This window comes from Prunus avium, chromosome 1 (genome assembly GCF_965620075.1).
Source record: "Prunus avium chromosome 1, drPruAviu1.hap1.1, whole genome shotgun sequence".
Classification (NCBI taxonomy): domain Eukaryota; kingdom Viridiplantae; phylum Streptophyta; class Magnoliopsida; order Rosales; family Rosaceae; genus Prunus; species Prunus avium.
Window position 1 is genome coordinate 60185502 of NC_142284.1, and position 22474 is coordinate 60207975.

The 22474-nt window shown below is 37.0% G+C and overlaps 3 protein-coding genes across 6 annotated transcripts; all 3 read left to right on the forward strand.

Annotated features, from left to right (window-relative positions):
- Positions 1 to 1673: 1673 nt before the first annotated feature.
- On the forward strand, positions 1674 to 6281 carry LOC110767071 (beta-xylosidase/alpha-L-arabinofuranosidase 2-like). The gene is made up of 7 exons (XM_021970501.2): positions 1674 to 2249; positions 3542 to 3829; positions 3925 to 4094; positions 4181 to 4278; positions 4574 to 4924; positions 5012 to 5422; positions 5530 to 6281. Exons 1-7 carry the CDS (start codon positions 1800 to 1802, stop codon positions 6099 to 6101), a joined length of 2340 nt encoding a protein of 779 aa, XP_021826193.2. The 5' UTR covers positions 1674 to 1799; the 3' UTR covers positions 6102 to 6281.
- A 1216-nt stretch (positions 6282 to 7497) lies between these two features.
- On the forward strand, positions 7498 to 11938 carry LOC110767104 (tubulin gamma-1 chain). 2 transcript variants are annotated; one of them, XR_002528259.2, is made up of 12 exons: positions 7498 to 7770; positions 8443 to 8643; positions 8777 to 8888; positions 9225 to 9625; positions 9850 to 9903; positions 9983 to 10087; positions 10412 to 10486; positions 10587 to 10631; positions 10821 to 10949; positions 11336 to 11440; positions 11515 to 11646; positions 11759 to 11938. XR_002528259.2 is itself a non-coding variant. In XM_021970549.2 (12 exons), the coding sequence occupies exons 1-11, from the start codon at positions 7642 to 7644 to the stop codon at positions 11581 to 11583; spliced, it is 1425 nt and encodes a 474-aa protein (XP_021826241.1). In that variant the 5' UTR covers positions 7498 to 7641; the 3' UTR covers positions 11584 to 11592; positions 11759 to 11938. The 2 variants fall into 2 exon arrangements, 1 of the variants encoding a protein (XP_021826241.1); XM_021970549.2 differs by having other exon boundaries at positions 11515 to 11592.
- A 5573-nt stretch (positions 11939 to 17511) lies between these two features.
- Positions 17512 to 22360, forward strand: LOC110767102 (loricrin-like protein). Of its 3 annotated transcripts, none has more exons than XM_021970545.2 (3): positions 17512 to 17738; positions 19214 to 19440; positions 19965 to 22360. In XM_021970545.2, exon 3 carries the CDS (start codon positions 20278 to 20280, stop codon positions 22207 to 22209), a length of 1932 nt encoding a protein of 643 aa, XP_021826237.1. In that variant the 5' UTR covers positions 17512 to 17738; positions 19214 to 19440; positions 19965 to 20277; the 3' UTR covers positions 22210 to 22360. The 3 variants fall into 3 exon arrangements, with proteins under 3 accessions (XP_021826237.1, XP_021826236.1, XP_021826239.1); XM_021970544.2 differs by having other exon boundaries at positions 19214 to 19324; XM_021970547.2 differs by lacking the exon at positions 19214 to 19440.
- The last annotated feature ends 114 nt before the right edge of the window (positions 22361 to 22474 follow it).

Sequence of the window (22474 nt, forward strand, 5' to 3'; positions counted from 1 at the left end):
AATATAATTTGTTTTTTCGTTTTCATTTTATGAAAATATTTTGCAAAAATAATTTTGGGAAATGTTGGTCCTAAGTAGGTAGAGTCCCTGACAAGCAAATTGTTTGTAGCGTATACAAGTGATAATGAGTACGATGAAATCTCGAGTGTAAGAATAAATATTGTTAATAAATTTAACTACAAGTCTCTTGCAAAATATTGATATTATAATTGCCGCTCAATGATTAAAACTAATATTCTTTTACCAAATATAGACCGACTATAAATATTGCACCGCATTGTTTTTAGCTTATACCATTGTTTGATTGATATGTAATGTGTTGAAAAATGGAGGTCTGGATCTGGACATGGTTCATGGGTGCGGACCCTACACCCACAGTAGATTCTTTTAACAATGCGCTAAAATGAAAATAGATTTATGTTTAAATGCTGACATGGAAAAGAAATTAAAGAATGTTGTTGACAGAAGATGGCATCCTAATTTTATCATGTTAAACATTTTGCACCTAACACGTAGTGGGGTAGTTAGGATTCTTAGTATGGAAGGGTCAAAATTTCAAAATTACTTCCACATAAGTTTTTCATCTTCAACTGAGAAAGTCAGAACTAATCTAATTGCAGTAATTGAAAATAAAATGTGGAGACTAGGGCCATAGCCGGCGTTGCTGTGGCTACGCCGCCGCGCATGTTGCCCAACTCAATTTAATAAGGTTGGAGAGCCAACACTTCTAAAGATTACAATGAACAAAGGTAGATTCCTATTTTGTACTCTAAATGGAAAACCCAACATTTTCACTTAATTCTCTAATGCATGAAAATGATAATTCGAAATTTGTCAATCGATGAATTTCTGAAGAAAAGAAGTTAAAAGAGCTTCTTTAATGAAAATAATCTTACACATCAGGAAACCGTTTAGGTTCTCTCAAGCTATGAGAGAGTAGAGAGAAATACATTGGGACGAGAATAGAAGAAGAAATCGCACACACACACACACACTGCACAATAAGTCTGTCATTGTAGGGAGGGTTATGCCAAGTGCATGACTTACCTTCCTAGTTAGGCTTTGGCATTGGCTTTGGCTTATAGGAGGATAAAGCCGACTCTCTCTCTCTCTGTCTCTCTCACGTGAGTTACTGAGTATGCCAAAACCGACCCAATTGGCAATCCCAAACTAAACCACCAGCACAAATCAACAGGCTCTCTCTCTCTCTCTCTCTCATGCACAACTTTAAACTTAACAGATTCACATGCATACCTCCTAAACATACTTACAATGCAGAAGCAGAACCCCCAATCCTAAACCAGTACTTATACGACCCCAAATGCAGAAGAGGCAGCACCTACTACATTTATGCATAGAAAAGGAGAAACCTTCACGGACTCATATAAGCTCTATAGTATATGGTTTCCAGCCTACCACCAAATAATTTAACAAAGATAGATTCTCTCTCTCTCTCTCTGTCTCTAAAATAGTGCTTGCCAACGTCAACCCCATTGCATTTAAGTTCTTCCCAATTGCCCATCACGGGCTACTAAAAAACAACGTGTTTTTAGTCCTAGCATATTTCTTTTTCCCTTTTAATTCATTACCCATTTTTTATTTACTATATTATATATTATAATTTCATTATATATTATACATATATATATTTGTATATATATATGTATATATAACAGCCTACTACAACCCAATGAGGCATAGGAGGCATTGAGGGAGGCAGCAAAAACAACTCTTTTGCTTCCCTTCCTCCCAACGTTGCTTAACATCTATTCTAACTAACCCTTTCAAGGCCACAAACAATGGCCTCCTCTGCTCAAAACAGAGCGCCCAAGCTCTCTGTTTTCTCTGTTTTCCTCTGCTCCTTTATGTTCCAACACTTAATCTTGTCACCAAATGCGAACCGGGTTTTCGCCCAATCCTCACCGGTTTTCGCCTGCAATGCTGCTAGCAATGCGAGCGTGTCAAGCTTCGGGTTCTGCGACACGTCATTAGCGATTGATTTGAGGGTAGCGGACTTGGTGAAGAGGCTGACATTGCAAGAGAAAATTGGGTTCTTGGTGAACAGTGCAGGGAGTGTGAGCAGGCTTGGGATACCAAAGTACGAGTGGTGGTCTGAAGCTTTACATGGAGTCTCCAACGTTGGCCCCGGGACCAAGTTTTCGAATGTGGTTCCGGGAGCTACCAGCTTCCCTCAGGTCATTTTGACTGCCGCTTCTTTCAATGCCTCTCTGTTTGAAGCCATTGGAAGGGTACGTAAACTAACGCTCTCACTATAACTGTCCTTAATCTTCTTCCCTATTATCGTCATCTTTGTTTTCAATCTTTGATGAGTATGCTTCACAGTTTATAACAAATCAAAATAAGAGCAGAACAGAACAGAACAAAGTCTTCTCTCTCTCTCTCTCTCTGTTCACGTTGGGTTGTTGGATTGTTTTTCCATATTATATTTCATTATTTTAGGTCAATTTGATGAGGTTGAAACAATAGTTTTTACCGGGGGAAATAATTTTTTGTGTGACTGGTTTGGTTGATTTTACTGGTTTGGGAGCCGTTCATTTTCAAAGTTGGATCAATCATGGATTTCTTTGTCTTGTTGAATCTTCACCATTTGGTGTCCCTGTCATTCTACCCGTCACCAATAATCATTAACATTGATTTGTATTTATTAGTTTGTTTCTTGTTCTTGTGGTTGAGATGCATTTCCAGTAAACATCACAGACTTCAATGGCACTAATAAATTATGACAGAAATGTATATTCTCTAAAGTTGTCGACTTATTTTTATTTTATTTTTCTAAGCTCCTATAATCCAAATCCAGAAAAAAAGAAAAGCACTTTTACAGCTTTTGAACAGAAAAGCATCTGTCAGCCGCTTGCCCATTGCCCTTTAGATATTTTGAAGTAGAAGCAAGTTGTAACAGTTGTTAGAGGTTAGTTTTAATAATTACGATCGTATAAATGGGAGATTTTGTTGGTAGATATGATTGACTTGTGTTTAGGTGGTGGTTTGGCCATACCTAATACCAATAGTAAATAGTTGTTCAAAAAAGTTGATTTTTTAAGTCACAGATTCCCCAAGTACATAGACTTTTAGGGCATTCCAGCTTGCAGATGAAGAAAAGAAAGTACAAGAGAGATGACACTGATCGATTACCTGTGACATTAATCACTGCATATAACTTATCATATCTTTCCACACAAAAAATAAAAATCTTCTGTTTTGTACATTACACGCGTGGAGCAGACGATGATCAAAATAATTTAATTTAATGAAGCTCACTCACTAATGCTAATTAGCTTTCATAACACTAGACTATTGAGATAGATCCAAATTTGGGAAAAGTCTAGGAAATAATGGAGCATAGTTAAATCCCTTTTTTCTTTTGTTCTTTTCTCTTTTTGAATCTGTCATCTTCTACTTTTCTTCCATCTCTCTCTGTCTTGTAACACCATAGCTTGTATTGTATGGTTGCACGTGGTCCATGACAGAGATGTTAGTTTCGTGCTTAGAATGATCAACAGCTTAATGTGTGTGTGGGCAGGTGGTCTCAACCGAGGCCAGAGCAATGTACAATGTGGGATTGGCAGGATTGACATATTGGTCTCCAAACATTAACATATTTAGGGACCCCAGATGGGGGAGAGGCCAGGAGACTCCGGGAGAAGACCCGTTGCTGTCGAGCAAATACGGGTCGAGTTATGTTAGAGGCCTTCAGCAGACAGATGGTGGTGACAAAAATAAGCTCAAGGTTGCTGCATGTTGCAAACATTATACAGCTTATGATTTGGACAATTGGAAAGGGGTTGACAGATACCACTTTAATGCAGTGGTAAAGAAATTGGATTTTCCTAATGTGTGAATTCGACTGAGTAGTTGGTTTAATTTGCACACCATTTTCATTTATCTTGTGTTGCTTGTGATTAGGTAACAAAGCAAGATTTGGATGACACATTTCAACCGCCATTCAAAAGCTGTGTTATAGATGGGAATGTTGCTAGTGTCATGTGTTCTTACAACCAGGTTAATGGGATACCAACCTGTGCAGATCCAGACCTTCTTGCCGGAGTCATCCGCGGCGAATGGAAGTTAAATGGGTATTTCTATTCCCTTCTAATTAAGTCTTTCTTATTAGATATGATTGATTATTCAGGATGATGATGGGAATATTGGATTGTTGCAGATACATAGTTACTGATTGTGATTCATTAGATGTATACTACAATACTCAACACTACACCAAGACACCAGAGGAAGCTGCAGCTAAGGCTTTATTGGCAGGTGAATTTGACATCCTACAAATTGGTCATTATGTGTGTGATCACAGATTTTGCTTAAGGGGCAAAGACTCATTATTTTCCATTAGAAATTGAAAAATAAAATCAAAAATAAAAAAACAAAAAACAAACGAAAGAACATAAGAATGAAAAGATAAAGAAGAAATGGAGAAGGTGCTCTAAATCATACAAAGATCACCAATGTCACACCAATTGTTATATTTTGGTATATCCAATGTCACAAAGAAACTATTTTAAGCATGACTAATCAGTTTTCTGTACTTGTTTGAATTTGGCAGGGTTGGATCTCAACTGTGGATCTTTCCTTGGAAAATATACAGAAGGTGCAGTGAAAGGAGGACTTGTGAATGAGGAGGCCATTGACAAGGCCATCTCAAACAATTTTGCCACATTAATGCGTCTAGGCTTCTTTGACGGTGATCCAAGCAAGCTACCCTACGGAAAGCTTGGTCCAAAGGATGTGTGTACCCCAGAGAACCAGGAGCTAGCCCGTGAGACCGCGAGGCAAGGGATAGTATTGCTCAAGAACAGTCCAGGATCACTGCCTCTGTCTCCCACGGCCATCAAATCCTTGGCAGTCATTGGTCCCAATGCCGCTGTCACAAAGACAATGATCGGCAATTATGAAGGTGCACAAAATTAATTCAGCCTTTCTTTGTATCAAACAACTGCATACAGTTGTTTCTGTTACACAATTTTAGTGGATTTTTTTGCAGGCATTCCATGCAAGTATACGACTCCTTTGCAAGGACTAAGTGCCTCAGTTGCAACGACTTATGTCGCTGGCTGCGCCAATGTGGCTTGTGGTACTGCCCAGGTAGATGATGCTAAGAAGGCAGCAGCCTCAGCCGATGCAACTGTGCTTGTAGTGGGTGCAGATCAATCAATAGAGAGAGAGAGTCTCGACAGGATTGACCTTCATCTTCCAGGACAGCAAACACTTCTAGTAACAGAAGTTGCAAAGGCATCCAAAGGCCCTGTAATCCTTGTCATAATGTCTGGAGGAGGGTTCGACATTTCATTCGCGAAAAATGATAGTAAAATTACAAGCATCCTATGGGTTGGTTACCCTGGAGAAGCTGGTGGAGCTGCCATAGCTGATGTGATTTTTGGTCTTTATAATCCAAGTAAGCTGTCTATAGTCTACTCTCTTTTCATGTTTCTTATTTCTTTTCAGGTTTTACTATGTTAAGCATTTTTCCTATGATAGATGATTGGTATTAATTTCTTGCAGGTGGAAGACTACCTATGACATGGTATCCACAAGCTTATGTAGACAAGGTACCAATGACAAACATGAACATGAGACCGGATGCTTCGAATGGTTACCCTGGCCGAACTTACAGATTCTACACTGGAGAAACCGTTTATTCGTTTGGAGATGGACTAGGCTACTCTGCGTTCAATCACAAACTAGTTCGAGCGCCTAAGCTCGTATCGATTCCCTTAGAGGAGGGTCATGTATGTCACTCATCAAGTTGCAAATCACTTGATGTTGTCCAAGAAAGATGTGAAAATCTAGCTTTCGACATCCATTTGGGGGTGAAGAACACGGGAAGCATGAGTGGAGGCCATACCGTTTTGTTGTTTTCGAGTCCTCCATCAGTGCACAACTCACCTCAGAAGCACCTGTTGGGTTTTGAGAAGGTGTTCCTGAGTGCTCAGAGAGAAGAATTGGTTAGGTTTAAGGTGGATGTTTGCAAGCATTTGAGTGTGGTTGATGAGCTTGGAAATAGGAAAGTTGCCTTGGGACAGCATGTCCTTCATGTTGGAAGCTTGAAACACTCATTCAGCGTGGGGATTTGATATAAGTCTTCAACTTCTCCGCTGTGATTCTTTCTCTGGTTTTGTTTCCCGGAGGCAGATTGGAATGGAGCATTTGAGCTTTGAATAAGTTAAGAGAATTGTCAAAATTTTCTCAACTCTTTGTTATAGCCAATTTGTTCAAAATCAAAAACTTAATCTAGAAATTAAAGTTGCCTTCAATTTTTCGTTCGTAACTTATATTTTCACGTTCATCTTCAACACGCCCCCTCACAAGGGATCACCACTTAGTGCCACCTCATCCATGCCAAGTGAGTATTTATACTTAATATACAGACAATAATAATAATAATAATAATAATAATTGAACATACACCAAAGTAATGTAAATAAGTTGAGAATTATAATTCCTTCCTTTTTCAATTTCAATGTTCACGCACAGTGAAAAGCAAATGCATAAAAGCCCTATTATAAAATCTAGAAAAAACACAACTAGTGTCACACTCTCCTCACATGGGGAATTACTCCATGTTCAGGTTCGATAAACAATCTCAGAGCCGGGCAGTGCTGGTATGCAGGGGAGAGTGAGAAGCAAAACTTGGATAGAATAAGAGACAGAATCACCTTCAATTCTGTCATGGCTAAGTGTTGGCCAACTGATATTGCGAGCACCAACTCCAAATGGCATATAAGCCTGAGGAAACTTGCAAGGCCTAAGAACTCCGTGCTCAAATCTCTCCGGATTGAAGTCGAGGGCATTAGGCCCCCAGATATCAGGCAGTTGCTGCAGTATTGGGATTGGAATCTCAATGTTGGTTCCTTTGGGAATTTGAATGTTGTTGAGCTCGATATGGTACAGCCGGGCGGCTAAACTCTTTCTTCATTTTAAAATATCCTGAGTAAAGCCGGTCGGCTATACCTTTTGTAATAATAAAAGCCGGCGTATAGCCCCGCGGCTATACTACTTTTTATAGCCGGACGGCTGTACTACTTATTAAAAAAGAACCCACCCGGCGCCCATTTCGTCACGTGTCAAAACAAGTCCAGCCGTGCGGCTATACTATTTTTTAATTATAAAAACCGTAGTACAGCCAATCGGCTCCACTATTTTTATTATTAAAAAAATCATAGTATAGCCGTCCGGCTATACTATTTATAAAAAAGGCTCCACCTGGCGCTAGCGTCATTTCGCCACGTGTCAAAAAAGTATAGCCGATCGGCTATACAATTTTTAATTAAAAACCATAGTATAGCCGCGCGGCTATACTATTTATAAAAAAGACGGCCGCCTGCATCTAGCGCCCGCTCGCAACGTGTCAAAAGGGTATAGCCGCCCGGCTGTACTATTTGTTAATAACAGTATAGCCGTCCGGCTGTACGGTTTAAGTATATTATATTTAATAGGAGTATAGCCGCCCGGCGATACTATTTCATTGCTGCTTCTTCAATTTGGGCGGAAAGTCGGACTGAAAAGTGCACATTAGCCTTCTTCATAGTCTGCCGCCATTTTCTATTGTTTTTCGTTTTCCATCGGTCCAAACAAACCCTAGTTTTTCTTCTGAGAGTGAGAAAGTGAGGGAAAATGCCGAGAGAGATCATCACATTGCAGGTCGGACAATGCGGGAATCAGATCGGCATGGAGTTCTGGAAACAACTCTGCCTCGAGCATGGAATCAGCAAAGAAGGAATTCTCGAGGACTTTGCCACTCAGGTGATTCTTCATTAACTTCTTACTATATATAATCTTACACAGCTACTCTCTATGTTTGGTTTGTGAGAAAAAATTTCTTGGGAAAAGGAATGGAATTTGAAGTTGCCTTGCTAGGCTTAGTTGAAGTGTGAATTTTTTTTTTTTTGGGGGGTTATAAATTGATGAATTAGTGATGAGGAATAGGTAATCGAATTTATTATTGTCTAAACTTATATGAGTCGTCATTTGAGGCTCAGTTGAGAAATGTATATTTGTTCTCAGTTAGTATAATAAACAATTACAATTAAAAAGTTTGAGTTCAATTGAGAATTTTCTGGTGATGGCTGACTGATAGATAAAGCTCCTTTCTTCGAATTGTTCTCCTTACTGAGATCTTTGAGGTGAATGTCCGGACTAAGTTGTGTTGATTTCCATCTAAGTACAAAGGTAGACTAAGAATTGGTGGTCTTCTGTTGTTTGGCACAACTGGCTAAAGTAATCAAACGTGCCAACAAGAAAAGCAATCAGGAGCAGTGCATTTTTTATCTGAATTGTGGCTGTAAGGGTCATCAGGCAGCAGGCAACATAGCAATCTTATCAAGTGCTGATCAGGAAATACATATTGAAAATAGGTATTCTTCAGTCCCGCTCTTGATTTAGATGTGTAATTATCTTTTGATTGAAATACTGCAGGGTGGAGATCGGAAAGATGTGTTTTTCTATCAAGCTGATGATCAGCACTATATACCACGAGCTTTGCTGATTGACCTGGAGCCAAGAGTAATTAATGGTATTCAAAACAGTGAATATCGAAATCTCTACAATCATGAAAACATCTTTGTTTCAGATCATGGAGGTGGCGCAGGAAATAATTGGGCCAGTGGATATGATCAGGTTTGTATGTAGTCAGATGTTTAGAGACAAATCTATGTAAATACTTTCCAGTTCCATAGTAATTTTATGATATTAAGGCTTTATGCTTTAGCTTCCATGTAAGTTGAATGAGGTTGTTGTAAATTCTCTTCAGGGAAAGGGTGTTGAAGAGGCTATAATGGACATGATTGATAGAGAAGCTGATGGGAGTGATAGTCTTGAAGGATTTGTTCTGTGCCATTCAATTGCTGGAGGAACAGGCTCAGGTTTCTTTTCTTCTGTTTAGTTTTTATCTTTTTATTTTTTCCAATCATGATTTAAATAACGCATTTGGTCCAAATACTTTCTTTTTTTGGTTGGATTGGTCAAAGTACTTCCTATTGACTACAATGCTGGGTCAAATAAGTAAAATGTAACATTGGAAGTGTGACCATTCATATAGGGAATTAGCTACTAGTACTACATATGATGTGGTGGTGTGCTTCAATGGCTGTGATGTGCTTTGTAGTATAACACAAGTGTCCTTCTTTATGGCTTCTTAAGTACTTTAAGGACTTTATTACTTGAATAAATTTTGAGTGTATTCATAACATATGATGCAGGCATGGGTTCCTATCTATTGGAGACTTTGAATGATCGATACAGCAAAAAACTGGTTCAGACATACAGTGTATTTCCTAACCAGATGGAAACAAGTGATGTGGTGGTCCAGCCCTATAACTCACTTTTGACGCTTAAACGTCTAACGCTTAATGCTGATTGTGTTGTGGTCCTTGATAACACTGCATTGAATAGAATTGCTGTTGAGCGCCTTCATTTAACAAATCCAACCTTTGCTCAAACAAATTCTTTGGTTTCTACTGTAATGTCTGCCAGCACAACCACTCTGAGATATCCAGGATACATGAACAATGACTTGGTTGGTCTTCTTGCATCTTTAATTCCAACACCAAGATGCCATTTTCTAATGACGGGGTATACACCTCTCACAGTTGAGCGCCAGGTATGATTCACTCATGCATGTCAGTTTATACCCTTATATGTGTCTATTTGTGTGTTTATGGATACATCCATGTACTTCTGTGTGTGAAGGCACATGCTTGAGCAAGTGTCCAAATAGAGGGGAATTGATTTGGCCCCTCTTATTGTTGCAAACATTAAATGCTCGTTTTATGCTTATAAACTATAATTTTAGCTTTTTGATGCATGTATATCTCCTCTTGGCAGGCTAATGTAATTCGCAAAACCACTGTACTTGATGTTATGAGAAGACTTCTGCAGGTAAGAAGCATTGATAACCTCTTTTTATATTCCACAAAGCAGAATTAAATGATTCCCTGACAGTGTTCTCATTTTGCAGACAAAAAATATAATGGTTTCCTCATATGCTCGAACAAAAGAAGCTAGTCAAGCCAAGTACATATCAATATTAAACATCATTCAAGGAGAAGTTGACCCTACTCAGGTTGTAACAATAATAGTATTGTAACTTGCATTGTAATCCTACAGTTTTTGCAAACCAGCAAAATCTATATTGATGAAAATTTTCATTATTCATTTCATGATCATATTTTACCATTAGTAACTTGAAATGAAATTTTGTCAATTATCATTTATAGCTGCTAAGTGTTGGCCAGATTCTCTTATTATATTAGTAATGCCTTGAATTTTTGTGGAAATGTGACCCAGAATTTCTTGGTTGTTGTAGAATGTTAAGCACCTCAGTTCCTCTTCAGCTATTTTCTTTTGTTTTTACGGTGGTTTATTGTGCCTTTTTCTATGTAATCAGGTTCATGAAAGTTTGCAGAGGATACGTGAAAGAAAGCTTGTTAACTTTATTGAATGGGGCCCTGCAAGCATTCAGGTGTTTTAACACAGTGAAAGAAATTAAATTTGAGATGAATCTAATTTTTCTTCTACACTATCTAGATATTTGATCTTTTACTTTCTGCTTTTCTGTGTAGGTTGCTTTGTCTAGAAAGTCTCCATATGTACAAACGGCCCATAGGGTAGGGATCTAATTCTTATCTGAGATTCTCTTTTTTGTCAGATTTTTGTAATAATCAAGTGTAGAAACTCTCTTTCGTTGTTATACTTGCACTTCAAAGTTAATTTGAGCAAAATTTTGGATTGATGTTTTTATTTAAAATAACGCCCCATTTTATAATAAAGATTCTGTGTATGTTGCGTCTTTTTAGGTCAGTGGTCTTATGCTGGCAAGCCATACTAGTATTCGCCACCTTTTCAGTAAGTGTTTGAGCCAGTATTTGATGCTAAGAAAGAAGCAAGCCTTTCTTGACAACTATCGGAAGTTCCCAATGTTTGCAGTAAGTTACCATTCCTACAACTGTTAGTATTACTTCAGACGTGTTTTCTCAATTTCTTGATGCTACCACTACGCAGTCTTGGATTTTTGGTTTTGTTTTTTAAAATAAAAAACAAGCGTTTAACAATTAAAATGCTGAGCAAGAAGTTTTTTACTTAATGAGTGCAAATTGATATGCTTCCGTATATATATGTCATATGCATATTCCATGTAGTTAACTAATTAGCAAGCGCAGAAGCATTTCTTTTTCTTCCCCCTTTTTCATCCTTTTCTTTTTAATCAGTTAGCATCACTGGTGTTGGATGAGAAACCTTTTCGAGTGTTCCAACATTATGGGATGTTTGTAATTTTTGTGTCTCACACAAGTATGACATAAAACGTGGACAGGAGAATGACCTTTCGGAATTTGACGAATCAAGAGAGATACTTCAGAGTTTGGTTGAGGAATATAAGGCCTGTGAGTCCCCAGATTACATCAAATGGGGAATGGAGGTAATTATCATACTTGCCTAGTTTTACCCCCATTATGCTTTTCAATTTAACCAGTGAGTGAATTTATTTTCCAGGATCCAGACCAAATTCTTACAGGAGAAGGCAATGCAGCAGGAACAGTGGATCCAAAATTGGCAGTATGAGCAAATCAGGTAAAGCTACAATCAAGGGCTCCTGTATAAACAGGAACAGTGGATCCAAAATTTGTAAGACTAGTGCTTATCAACTCTCTCCTCGATCCCACAATCATCGTTTACTTTCATTTCAAACAAACTAAAAGCTGCCTTCATGTTCTCATTTCTTTTGGTGTTTACACAGGATTGGAAGACTGTTGCAGGACAAGTCTTGGCACCAGGAAGTACATTGGATGGAGCATTGTAAATATGGATTAAATGTTTCGTTTGAGTTCATCCCGAGTGAAGTGGTTTGTAATGTAAATTTTTTGTGGGTATTTTGATTTAGTTAATTATTAGTCTGTTGAAGCAATTATTATTTTAAGTGGATCTTTTTGTGGGCCTACACGCCTTGCAAAACCCTGAAATAGAGAAAAGAGATTATAAGCCTGACAAGGTTATCCTTCCTCGCCTCAAATGCTCATGACGAAAAGCAAGAATCATGGCATATCACTCTTGCTGCTAATAAGAATTAGTGATCCAATAAATACTGATCGTTCATTTAGATAACGATCTTCTCACAACACGAGTTGACACATGACTAGTTAACAAACGACGTGTGTCAACCGATGGTTGGAGCAGCAATGTTAATCAGAAACAATATAAATAGCCAAGACCTTCCACCAACAAATGTAATGTGATGCCCAGGAACCATGTGAACAGAAGTTTGAAACTCCTAGACACCTAATGAATATTTGTCTGTAAATCCTCCTTTAACAAACACTTACGTGTATAATATGAGAAAAATGCAACCAACAATAGCATAAAAAGTAAAAATATATATATATGAAAGTTTTGAGATTAATAATAATATATTATAGTGGGGAAGATGAAGAAGATGGATACTCTGCTGTTGGGTAGAATAGACTTTTTCTTTTACCTTCGTTCTATTTGGGAAGAATTTAGCAATGCTCATGAACTTTGAACTTTAATTAAATTTGCTCTCCGAATATTCATTTTGGTTTTATAACTCTTTATACTTTCATTTTATGCCAATGTCATTCCAAGACTCAATTATGTTACAATTTTTCTTTAATTTGGTTCCTTGTCTTCTTTCAGTTTGGTTTCTTGTTTGGGGTTTCATTCTTTTTGTGTTGTCACTATGCTGGGTTGGTTCTTGCTAGGCCGCAAATCTCTTTTAAAGATTACGTCTTTGTTCATCTCTCTCATGATTAGGTTTTGGATAGTATTGGATGATTCAATGCTATCTATTGTACACTCTTATGGTGTTTTTTTATTTTTAATAAAACATCTTTTCCAACGGAAAAAAATTATTCAAGTAGGTTTTGTATGTCTTTTAACTTGAAAAAAAAAAACAGTTGTATTACGTTTCCTCAAAATTAATTTTCAATCTCCCACCTATAAATACTTTAGAGCCCTAAGACGTTGCACATCCATACCAAATCATTAAAAAAATGGTGTTATTCCAACAGAAGACTTTGGTCTCCTCTCCATATGCGCAACCAACTCCCATCATGTCTTCGTTTCATTTTTTCTAAAGACAAATTTATTAGACTTTCAATTTGTAGCACACCCCTTCTGCACAACGAAGGGCTCATCTACCGTTTTCTTTTCTGTTTTTCCTTCTCATTTTTTTCTTTGTTTTTCCTTCTCATTTTTTTTCTACTAGGATGCGTCATCCGCCGCTTGACCACATATCTGGAATACTCGTCCACAAATTTACTTGATAATTGTTTTTAATTATCTGAAAGAAGAGAATTTGAACTTCAAAAATATTACTCACACCGTTGCAAAATAAAATACAACATACAAAAACAAGTAATGAACATATATCAGGGTTATTGTCAAATAAACAAATAAAAATACTTGATTCAACACAAGGAATATGTTTGAGTAATAAGAAAATATATATTCGTTTGAGTTTTTTTCACTTCTTAATTGGTCTTCTATGAATTCTTGAGAAATCAAAAAGCTTTTATCTTGGATTTTTAATAGTATTATTTTATAAAGAAATACAAGGGATGAATTTGGTTTAAAGACAAATACATTATATACTAATTAGATTTGTGTAAATCATTTCACATAAAAAAAAAATATATATAGTGAGCTTAGTGTTTGGAATGGCTAGAAGCCCTCACTTTTGACAACTGAAAGCGTTTCTGACTATGTTTGGCATCACATCTCAAAAGTATTTATTGATATAAAAAAAAGGGTTTTTAAAAAAGCATTTAACAAGTGCTTTTCAATCTTCTTTTAATAAAATCGTTTATAATAAAAACGATTATGAGTAGAAGTACTTCATGTAGAAGATACGCCTCTAGTTGATTAAACAAAACGAATTAATTAGCTTAGTTAGGAAAGTAAAAAAAATAAAAACAAAAGCATGCAAAGGGATTTGTTTATTGTTTTGTGATTACTTAATAATGACATATAATAAAAAGATTCGAAAGCATAGTGGGCTCCGAAATAGGCCTTGTGGGTAAGTGTACGTAACACATGGCCCACAAAGAGAAAAGTGTCCAATGATAAGCGTGCATTTGCGTTGTCATCAATAATGCTTTGGTTTTCCCTCCAAAGTCTCCCATATTTTGTCGTACTCCTCCGCTGCTGTCCATAAATATGTCTATCATCAAAATGGTCCATTGGCGGTGGGTGAGTAGGTCTTTTGTATTGCGTTGGTAGGCCTTTTTCTTGGCCAGGACAAAGTTGAGAGAAACTTGGGCACCTTCCTCACATGGGAGATAAATTTAGTTGCAGCCGGGATAAAATTATTTTGCTATTTTCGGTCAATAATACTCTATCATATGGAAGTGATATCATGCTTGTTATAACGTAATTGGTTAGGGATAGCAAAATAGTGATATCCCAATTTCATAAAAGTCTTCTCCTCACGTAAGGTGAGATCAGCATGGGACTGAGTAAACAAAGGTACATGCTTGAAAGGTATTCACCCCATATGTCAAATTGTTATGTGGACATAAAATAATAAGAATTGAAAGATGAAATTACTCCATATGAGTAGCCAAATCTTACTTGAATTTGAAGGCAATAAGAGCAATGTCAAAATTAACATCTCATAAAACTTGGTATTAAGTGTTATTTTATGTTTTTTTTCCTACTATTGTTTACTTTCTTTTAAAACTTTAATAATTAGAGTTTAGTTCAGTTGGTCATGATAGTTAAACCGTTTCCTCCGAATTTCCCTCCTGTAAATTCGAGTAATTTAAATTATTTTCTATATTAAAAAACTTGAATGATCATATCATGTGATGTGATATTACTGATTCATTTATGACACTTAAAAATCATAAAGATTTGTTGTGTGACTGACTCATATTATAACACGTAGATTCATATTACTGATGCACATGTCACACACACTCTAAAAACGCGGCACATTTGTCAAACCAAGCTGGGAGCACCACGTTTAATGTTTTATTTATTATTATTATTATTGTTTATACAACGTTAGTTTGGAAATTGGAATCGATGGAATTTAGCAATTATTGAAGTGCTGTCCAATGGGGAACCGACAGTTGGACTATTGGTAGATTCGACCAATTACAGTTGAGGAGGAGGTGTACGCAGCGAACTGGAAAAGCTAAATTCTGATGAGATTTAGAGACAATTTGTCAAAATTCAATTACAGCATGGACGGATGGAGACCCGACACAACTGAACCCTTCTGCCTTCTGCCTTCTGCTCAACTGCTGCTCCACCCAAAAGCTCACGGCTTCAGCCGCAGCTCATACAAGTTTATGTTGAAAATTATAGATAAATAAATAAAAAGAGAAATAAAGAAAACATCATTGTTTTTTTTTTTTTTTTTGTAAAATCAAAAGAACGTTATTTATATAATATTCAAGCCCAATATTTTAGAAAAATTCTGTGTTAGACTTATAAGTGAAAAAATTCTGTGATTTTTTCCTCCAAATATGCTCTCTAAGAGTTTTTATATAAAATATCATATTAAAATGGGCCTATTTGTGAGAAGCTAAAATTAAAATAACATAAGTTTGGAAATAAACATATATTTAGTAGTTATCCTAAAAGAGATTTTATATTTGTAACCTTTTGAAAACATTGAGGCATTGTACTACAATTTGTATTGTAGATCATCAAATCAAGTAGATAACATTGTTTATACATATCACTTTTAAACCTACTTAATAAATTATTCTTCTATTCAACTAAATACATTATTTTACTCATAAAAAATAAATATATTACTTCTCAAGTGAAAATAAAAGTGCAAAAAGAAAAATATTTCAAGCTACAACAATAGTTTATTTATGTATATATAGTACGAACAAAATAAATTCTACAATAAGTGCCCCATGCGCCCGTGGACGATTCATGATCGTTGATGCATGGGTATGGTGCCCACAAGACATCAAAAGTCAAATTTCGTCTAATGCATAAACAGTCAAATTTTATATAGATATGCGGTGCATGGGCCACTAACAATAGAAAACTTTTACCAACGAATACGCTATTACTATTGAGTGGAGATGGAAAACTATGTATTATTGAAAATTCATTTGGAATAATTCGAGAAAAAAAAACATAAGAGCCACATTACTTAAATAGAACAAGTGAAGATAAACAAATGTTTTTAAATTGAGGGGGAAAATGTTTTTTTTTTTTTCCGTAGCAATAAAAGAAGATTTTGGATGATGATGTCACATGTTTGATGTCTCTCCTCCACAAACGAAATTAATCTAGGAGGATCCACGAAGCCGACGTGAGGCTGCGTCATTAGCCAGATCAGCAGCAGCGTGCGCAAGAATATGAACTCTTGATTATTTTGATAAGGGCACCCACCCACCAGCTTTGCCACTCGTCGCTCACTCAAAAGACAAAAGAAATATAGAAAATTAAATAAATAATCATACCAGAAAAAGACAAAAATGAATAATTTTTATTAAAAAATTTATCAATTAAAAAGACACAATTACCCTTTCAAGTATGGTAGGCAAAATTAAACTTGCACACATTTGACCAGTTAGTGTTGAATTTTCACGCTTTGTACGGTACCTACTCCTCTTACTTTTTGAGCAAAATTTCACTCTTCATTAACCTTCTCCTACTCACACACCTATTCAGATTCTCCGCTTGAATTTTCTCTAAAATTTGTTCGATTTTTATTTCATATTTGTAACCTCATTAAATTTTGCTGTCAAAATTTTTCATTACACCATCCACATGGCAAATAATTAATAGGACATCTGTAAAGTAAAAATCAAGCAGATCTTAACAGAAAAAAATTCAAGCAGAAAATGACACAAAAAATACTAGGTCTGGTTTTATGAATCTTATCCAATGTGAATCATAAGGAATGCCAATACTCAACAAAGGTTCTTTCCCTTAATTCTTTCACCTAAAAATTAATACATCCTATTAAGCCTAAAACGATTTTATGTTATTAACCATGTTATTATAAATTATAACAGGCAAAGTTGGTATGCGGTAAATGCATGTTATTAATCATGTTCCTTTGAAGAGAATTTTTTTATTCTAAAAATTAATCACCTTTTGAGAAAGAGGAGGAGGTCGAATTTGAGACCTCCACCGATATTAAAAAGAGAAGTATCATTCGGGAAAAAAAAGAGAAGTATGATACTAAAGTAAAGATTCATAAATGTACTTTTGACAACCACCAAATATATAGTACACAACTCTAAGCCACATCCATCTATTTTGTGTTTGGCTGAGAAGATAGCCACACGCCCATGTCAGCAGTAACATACCACTTGGTAGCTGGTGAGGGCAATGTTGACTTTGCAGAGGCCGTCGTTTTCAAGGAAAAGTATGCATTGTCCAAATCAGGAGGCCCCTTGTGCGCAAATGGGGTGATGACAATTGTGACGTCAAGGCTATTTCTGGTATTTCACTAATAAAATGAGGAGGGCAGAGACTGGAGAGAGCCGCCCAAATCAAAAAAATAATGGGAGGAGGACATTACTAAATACTTTGCCACTCTGCTTCTCTCATTTTTTCCTTCTTCTTCTTTCCTTTTCTGCTCTTTCTTTATTGGGTCTCGTTCTTCTCTTGTGCTGTGCCTTCTGTGTTCTGAAGAATTTTTCAGCCTTAGAGATATGTCTCCTGCAGCTGCTACTCAGATGCGCCATCTCTGTCGAAATTTCCTCTGAATTTTCATCTGGGTATTGCATCTGCTAATTTGTTTCTTCATTTTCTTGTTCTTTTTTGCACTCTCTCTGCTTGGGCCTGTGTTTGTTTTTATGTCATATTTATGGGTTTTTATTTTATATTTTCATGTGGTTTGTAATTTACCCTTTATTTGTTTTTACTGGAATTGGTTTTGCAGGGTTTTTTTTTTTTTTTTTTTTTTTTCCCGGTTACCATGTATATTATTTATTTTTAAGTTTTGAAGATTAATGAGTTGATTGCTGTATTTGACTTACTGGGTAATCTCTGTTTCTTTTATTTTATACTAAATTAGTTTTTTCGGTTACCAATTTGGATATTGTAATCTGGGTATATCTCTGATCTGGTTGGGTCCTTACTAATTTGCTTTGTTTTAACGAATCTTTATGGGACTTGTTATGGTAGTTTTGTTGTAGATCTTAAACTTTAGTGTCTGCTTCAATATGGTTTTTGCATATATGTAACTTTATGTTTTTTGTCTGTTAATGATTGATTGATGAGAGTAATAAATTTAGATGAGGCTAAAAAATTTGATTTTGAAGTTGCATCGTGGATATTGATGAAGTTTATGATTGATGAATGGAAGCTTTCATAAGCGTAAGGACTAAAAGTCTTGTTGCAAGCTGAGACCATACGTCTATGTAGAATTATGACAATTTTCCAGAATTGAACATTTAATTTTTGGTAAAAACCTAAACGACGAAATTTAGTTGAAAACGTTAGGCTCAATGGAAAAATCACAGATGTTGAAGATTTTGACGTTTTCGTCCGGCTTAGATTTGTCTTTCACAATTCAAACATCTGCGGATCTTGATTTCCTCTAATACCTTTTGACCTCTCGAGAATCAAGTTGATCCACGAAGGCACTAGCTAATTAGATTGCATTCCAAAGTCCAGTAACAAGTGAGCCATATTGATAATTACAAGTAGGTGGACCTAACTTTGTGCTACCCGCTTTGTATAAGACAGTTGTAGATTATCAGTTCTTAGTGATCGACATGAAATATGCTAATGAAGTATTAAATGTTGATGTTGACAGAAATATCAAGGGTCTGCAAATATTAAAATATCAACATTGAGAGATTAGATAGAAATTTTGAATGAAAGTACAAAACTTGAATTCTGGATAGTATTGTATCTAACACTGACGCTGGTTAAAAGTTGTTAGAATTCAATTGAAGTTAATTTTAGTTCTTCCAAAGGGGGAATTGAAGTACAAGTGAATTGAATAAAATTATATCAAAATGAAAATATATAATGATTGAAGTTGCTCAACCACTGAATATAGGGATTCTTTCTCTGGAGTGACAATGTGTTGGTAATGAGAATATGCCCTAGATTTTGTATATATAATCCTGTGGTTACCAAGGAATTGTAGAAAAACCTTGATGTGCTATTTGTTTAGTTTAAACTTTTGTATGTTGGTTTAAGACTTGATATTAAGTTGTTTTTCACTTTTTCTTTTTTGAAGGTTGCGGTCTTTGCTTAGGCAAATCAAACTGAACCAGATACAGTAGTCAGGACTTGGAAGTGCTTTGTTCTTATAAAATTCAGCTGCAACATGGCGAAAAATTTAACAACAGTTAAATCATCTGTGCTTTATAAATATTGGATTATAAATGTGAAATTTATGTTATTGAGTTGTGCGGTCTCCTGTTGCTGCTGCACCTTTGGATCATGGATTCATGGTTATGAGTTGTGAGTTTATATCGGGGATTTAGTTTCTTAATTTTTAATTAATGTTCATTTTGGCATTTTGTATTGGATATTTCCACATTTGTTGTACTTGGTTTATGGAAAACTTTATCATTGTTCAAATTCTTTCTATAGATGCATGATCCAATCTAGAGTTTCTCCAAAATTTTCAAACGTTTGGCTGGTACTAGGATCACTAGATGCTACTTGGTCAGACTCTGCGCAGTTGTTCTAAAAATACAATAATAAAATAAAGACTATGTTCTGGTGTTGGATTCAGACTCTCTTGCTTGTACTAATCATTCTGTCACGTATTATCAGAAACATGTCATGTTGAATTTTCTGAAAACTTCGTTTGTACCTCTTGAATTTTTTGGCCATTATCTATAATAGTTTCCTTTGTTTCTTTCATTTCCTGCAATTAATTTTCCCGATATTGTTTTCAATCTTTTCAGCAGGTATCCTTTCTATCAATTTCATTTGTACGTTCTATAAATTTGTGTTTTCTGTTTTCCTCTTATTGTCAGGGTTAATGAAGCTAAATGATATTTCAGCAGGGAGCACAACAAGCTCCAAAGATCTCTGCACATTGATATTAACTATTCTTATAAAGGGGTTCTATCCGCGAAACGTAATCAGATACTTTAGGAAGTGAGTGATTTTGTTGAAAGATATTGGGGTGTGATGGACAGGTCAGACACATCAGGCTTTGTTAGCGGTGGAGGTTGCGTATTAGGATTTCGTCTACTTGTTCATTCAGTTCTGATATGTCGACTTACTAATTGTATGTGATAAAGAGTAGTCTGTTATTCGGGTAGCTTAAAACACAGTTCCCAGAAAATGGATTTGAACAAGAAGAGTGTACTATTTTCCCATGATGGGGAATTCACGAAAAATGACCACTTTGGCTTTGGCGATACTGCTCTATGCTTGAATAGCCCTGGCTCAGGTGGAAGCAACACTACCAGGTATAGGTGTACTCGAAGCACTTTCAACGTTAACTCTTCCAGTGCTCCCGAGGACAGCTGCAAATTGGTACTTGGATTGGGCCCAACACCAAGTGCCTACTGCGATGATTATTATAATTTCGGATCTACGAAGAATAGAGGATTACGCACTGCATTATCTCAGGGATTTGCATCTGAGGGTGATTCAATCCTCCAACTTGGTCTCTCTGGAGGACATCTTGAAGCTTCAGCTATGCTTGATTATTCAATTTCAGGAGAGACTGATATTAATGTATCCTATATCCAGAACCAAGTATCTTCTGAAGATAATCAACTCTCAATTCCAATTGTTGATGAGGGTTCTACTTCAGCCAAGAAATCAGGTGGTTATATGCCATCACTTCTTTTTGCTCCGAGAAGAGAAAGTGCCAAGGTTTCTCTGCTGACTCAAGAACTTTTAGAGCTCGGGCCCAAACCCCAGCTGAGAAATGAACCTTCTGCTACAGCAGATTACTCAACAGGAACAATCTCTGAGCAGGCAACCACAGGGACAACTTCAGACCACCGAACTAGCAATCCTAAGAAATGCAAATTTTTTGGCTGTAGAAAGGGAGCACGAGGGGCATCAGGTCTTTGTATTGGCCATGGGGGCGGACAGAGATGTCAGAAACCTGGGTGCAACAAGGGTGCTGAGAGCCGAACAGCATACTGCAAGGCACATGGTGGAGGAAAGAGGTGCCAACACTTGGGGTGCACCAAAAGTGCTGAGGGGAAAACAGATTACTGCATAGCTCATGGTGGTGGCAAACGATGTGGTTATCCAGGTGGATGTACCAAGGCTGCTAGAGGAAGGTCAGGGCTTTGCATTAGACATGGTGGAGGGAAAAGATGTAAGGTTGATGGCTGCACTCGTAGTGCCGAAGGACAGGCTGGTTTATGCATCTCGCATGGCGGTGGTCGCCGTTGCCAGTACCAGGAGTGTGCAAAGGGGGCGCAAGGGAGCACTATGTATTGCAAGGCACATGGTGGTGGAAAGCGTTGCATATTTCAAGGGTGCACCAAGGGTGCTGAAGGAAGTACCCCATTATGCAAGGGACATGGTGGGGGGAAGCGCTGCCTTTTCGATGGTGGTGGGATTTGCCCTAAGAGTGTGCATGGAGGCACTAATTTCTGTGTTGCTCATGGTGGTGGAAAGAGGTGTTCTGTGCCAGGCTGCACAAAAAGTGCCCGTGGCCGTACTGATTGTTGTGTTAGGCATGGTGGAGGTAAGAGGTGTAAGTTTGACAACTGTGGAAAAAGTGCCCAAGGGAGCACAGACTTCTGCAAGGCCCATGGTGGGGGAAAGCGGTGTACATGGGAAGAGGGTAAATGTGAAAAATTCGCCAGGGGCAAGAGTGGTTTATGTGCTGCTCATAGCAGCATGGTGCAGGACCGGGAGACAAATAAGGGAGGTCTCATTGGACCAGGACTTTTCCATGGGCTTGTATCTGCGTCTTCAACAGCAGGAAGCAGCTTTGACAACAATCATTCTTCTTCAGGAATCAGTGTCATATCTGACAGCGTTGAATCACTGGAAAAGCCAGGGAAAAGACATCTCATACCCTCGCAGGTATTGGTTCCACTATCGATGAAGTCCTCCTCATCCTTTTCAAATTTCTTCGGTTCTGAGAAGCCTGATGAACGGAGAAACGAGTATGGCATTTGTGTTGGTAGTAGTGACGGAATAAAGAGCTTGGACTTTAAAATTCCAGAAGGGAGGGTCCATGGAGGACCCCTCATGTCACTATTTGGTGGTGACCTGAAAAATGCTATTGATGGCATCTGAGTTATAAATTGGTGCCTTAAATTTGTAGATTTTTATTGTATAATTGGGATATTTTTGGTGATGGGAGTTGTGTATAATTTTTCTGCTCAACGACACTCGTATATAGTTTGTGCACTTTACTGTAATGCCAGTCATGGGGATTTTTGACTCTGATTTGTGGATTATGCTGTTTAATGGCCATAAATGGTGGAAACATTTACATCAGTTTGCACGTTGTTTCAAATCTGTCTTTTTGGGTCCTGAGTTGTGTCAAATCTGTTTTTGG

What these genes read in the sequence shown, in the direction of transcription:
- LOC110767071 (XM_021970501.2), top strand. Translation starts at nt 1,800, where the DNA reads ATGGCCTCCTCTGCTCAAAACAGAGCGCCCAAGCTCTCTGTTTTCTCT. An exon ending in TGTTTGAAGCCATTGGAAGG is followed by an intron (nt 2,250 to 3,541) that starts GTACGTAAACTA and finishes GTGTGTGGGCAG; the next exon opens with GTGGTCTCAACCGAGGCCAG. An exon ending in TTTTGGTCTTTATAATCCAA is followed by an intron (nt 5,423 to 5,529) that starts GTAAGCTGTCTA and finishes AATTTCTTGCAG; the next exon opens with GTGGAAGACTACCTATGACA.
- LOC110767102 (XM_021970545.2), top strand. Translation starts at nt 20,278, where the DNA reads ATGGATTTGAACAAGAAGAGTGTACTATTTTCCCATGATGGGGAATTC.
- LOC110767104 (XM_021970549.2), top strand. Translation starts at nt 7,642, where the DNA reads ATGCCGAGAGAGATCATCACATTGCAGGTCGGACAATGCGGGAATCAG. An exon ending in CTCTCACAGTTGAGCGCCAG is followed by an intron (nt 9,626 to 9,849) that starts GTATGATTCACT and finishes TCCTCTTGGCAG; the next exon opens with GCTAATGTAATTCGCAAAAC. An exon ending in ACATCAAATGGGGAATGGAG is followed by an intron (nt 11,441 to 11,514) that starts GTAATTATCATA and finishes TTTATTTTCCAG; the next exon opens with GATCCAGACCAAATTCTTAC.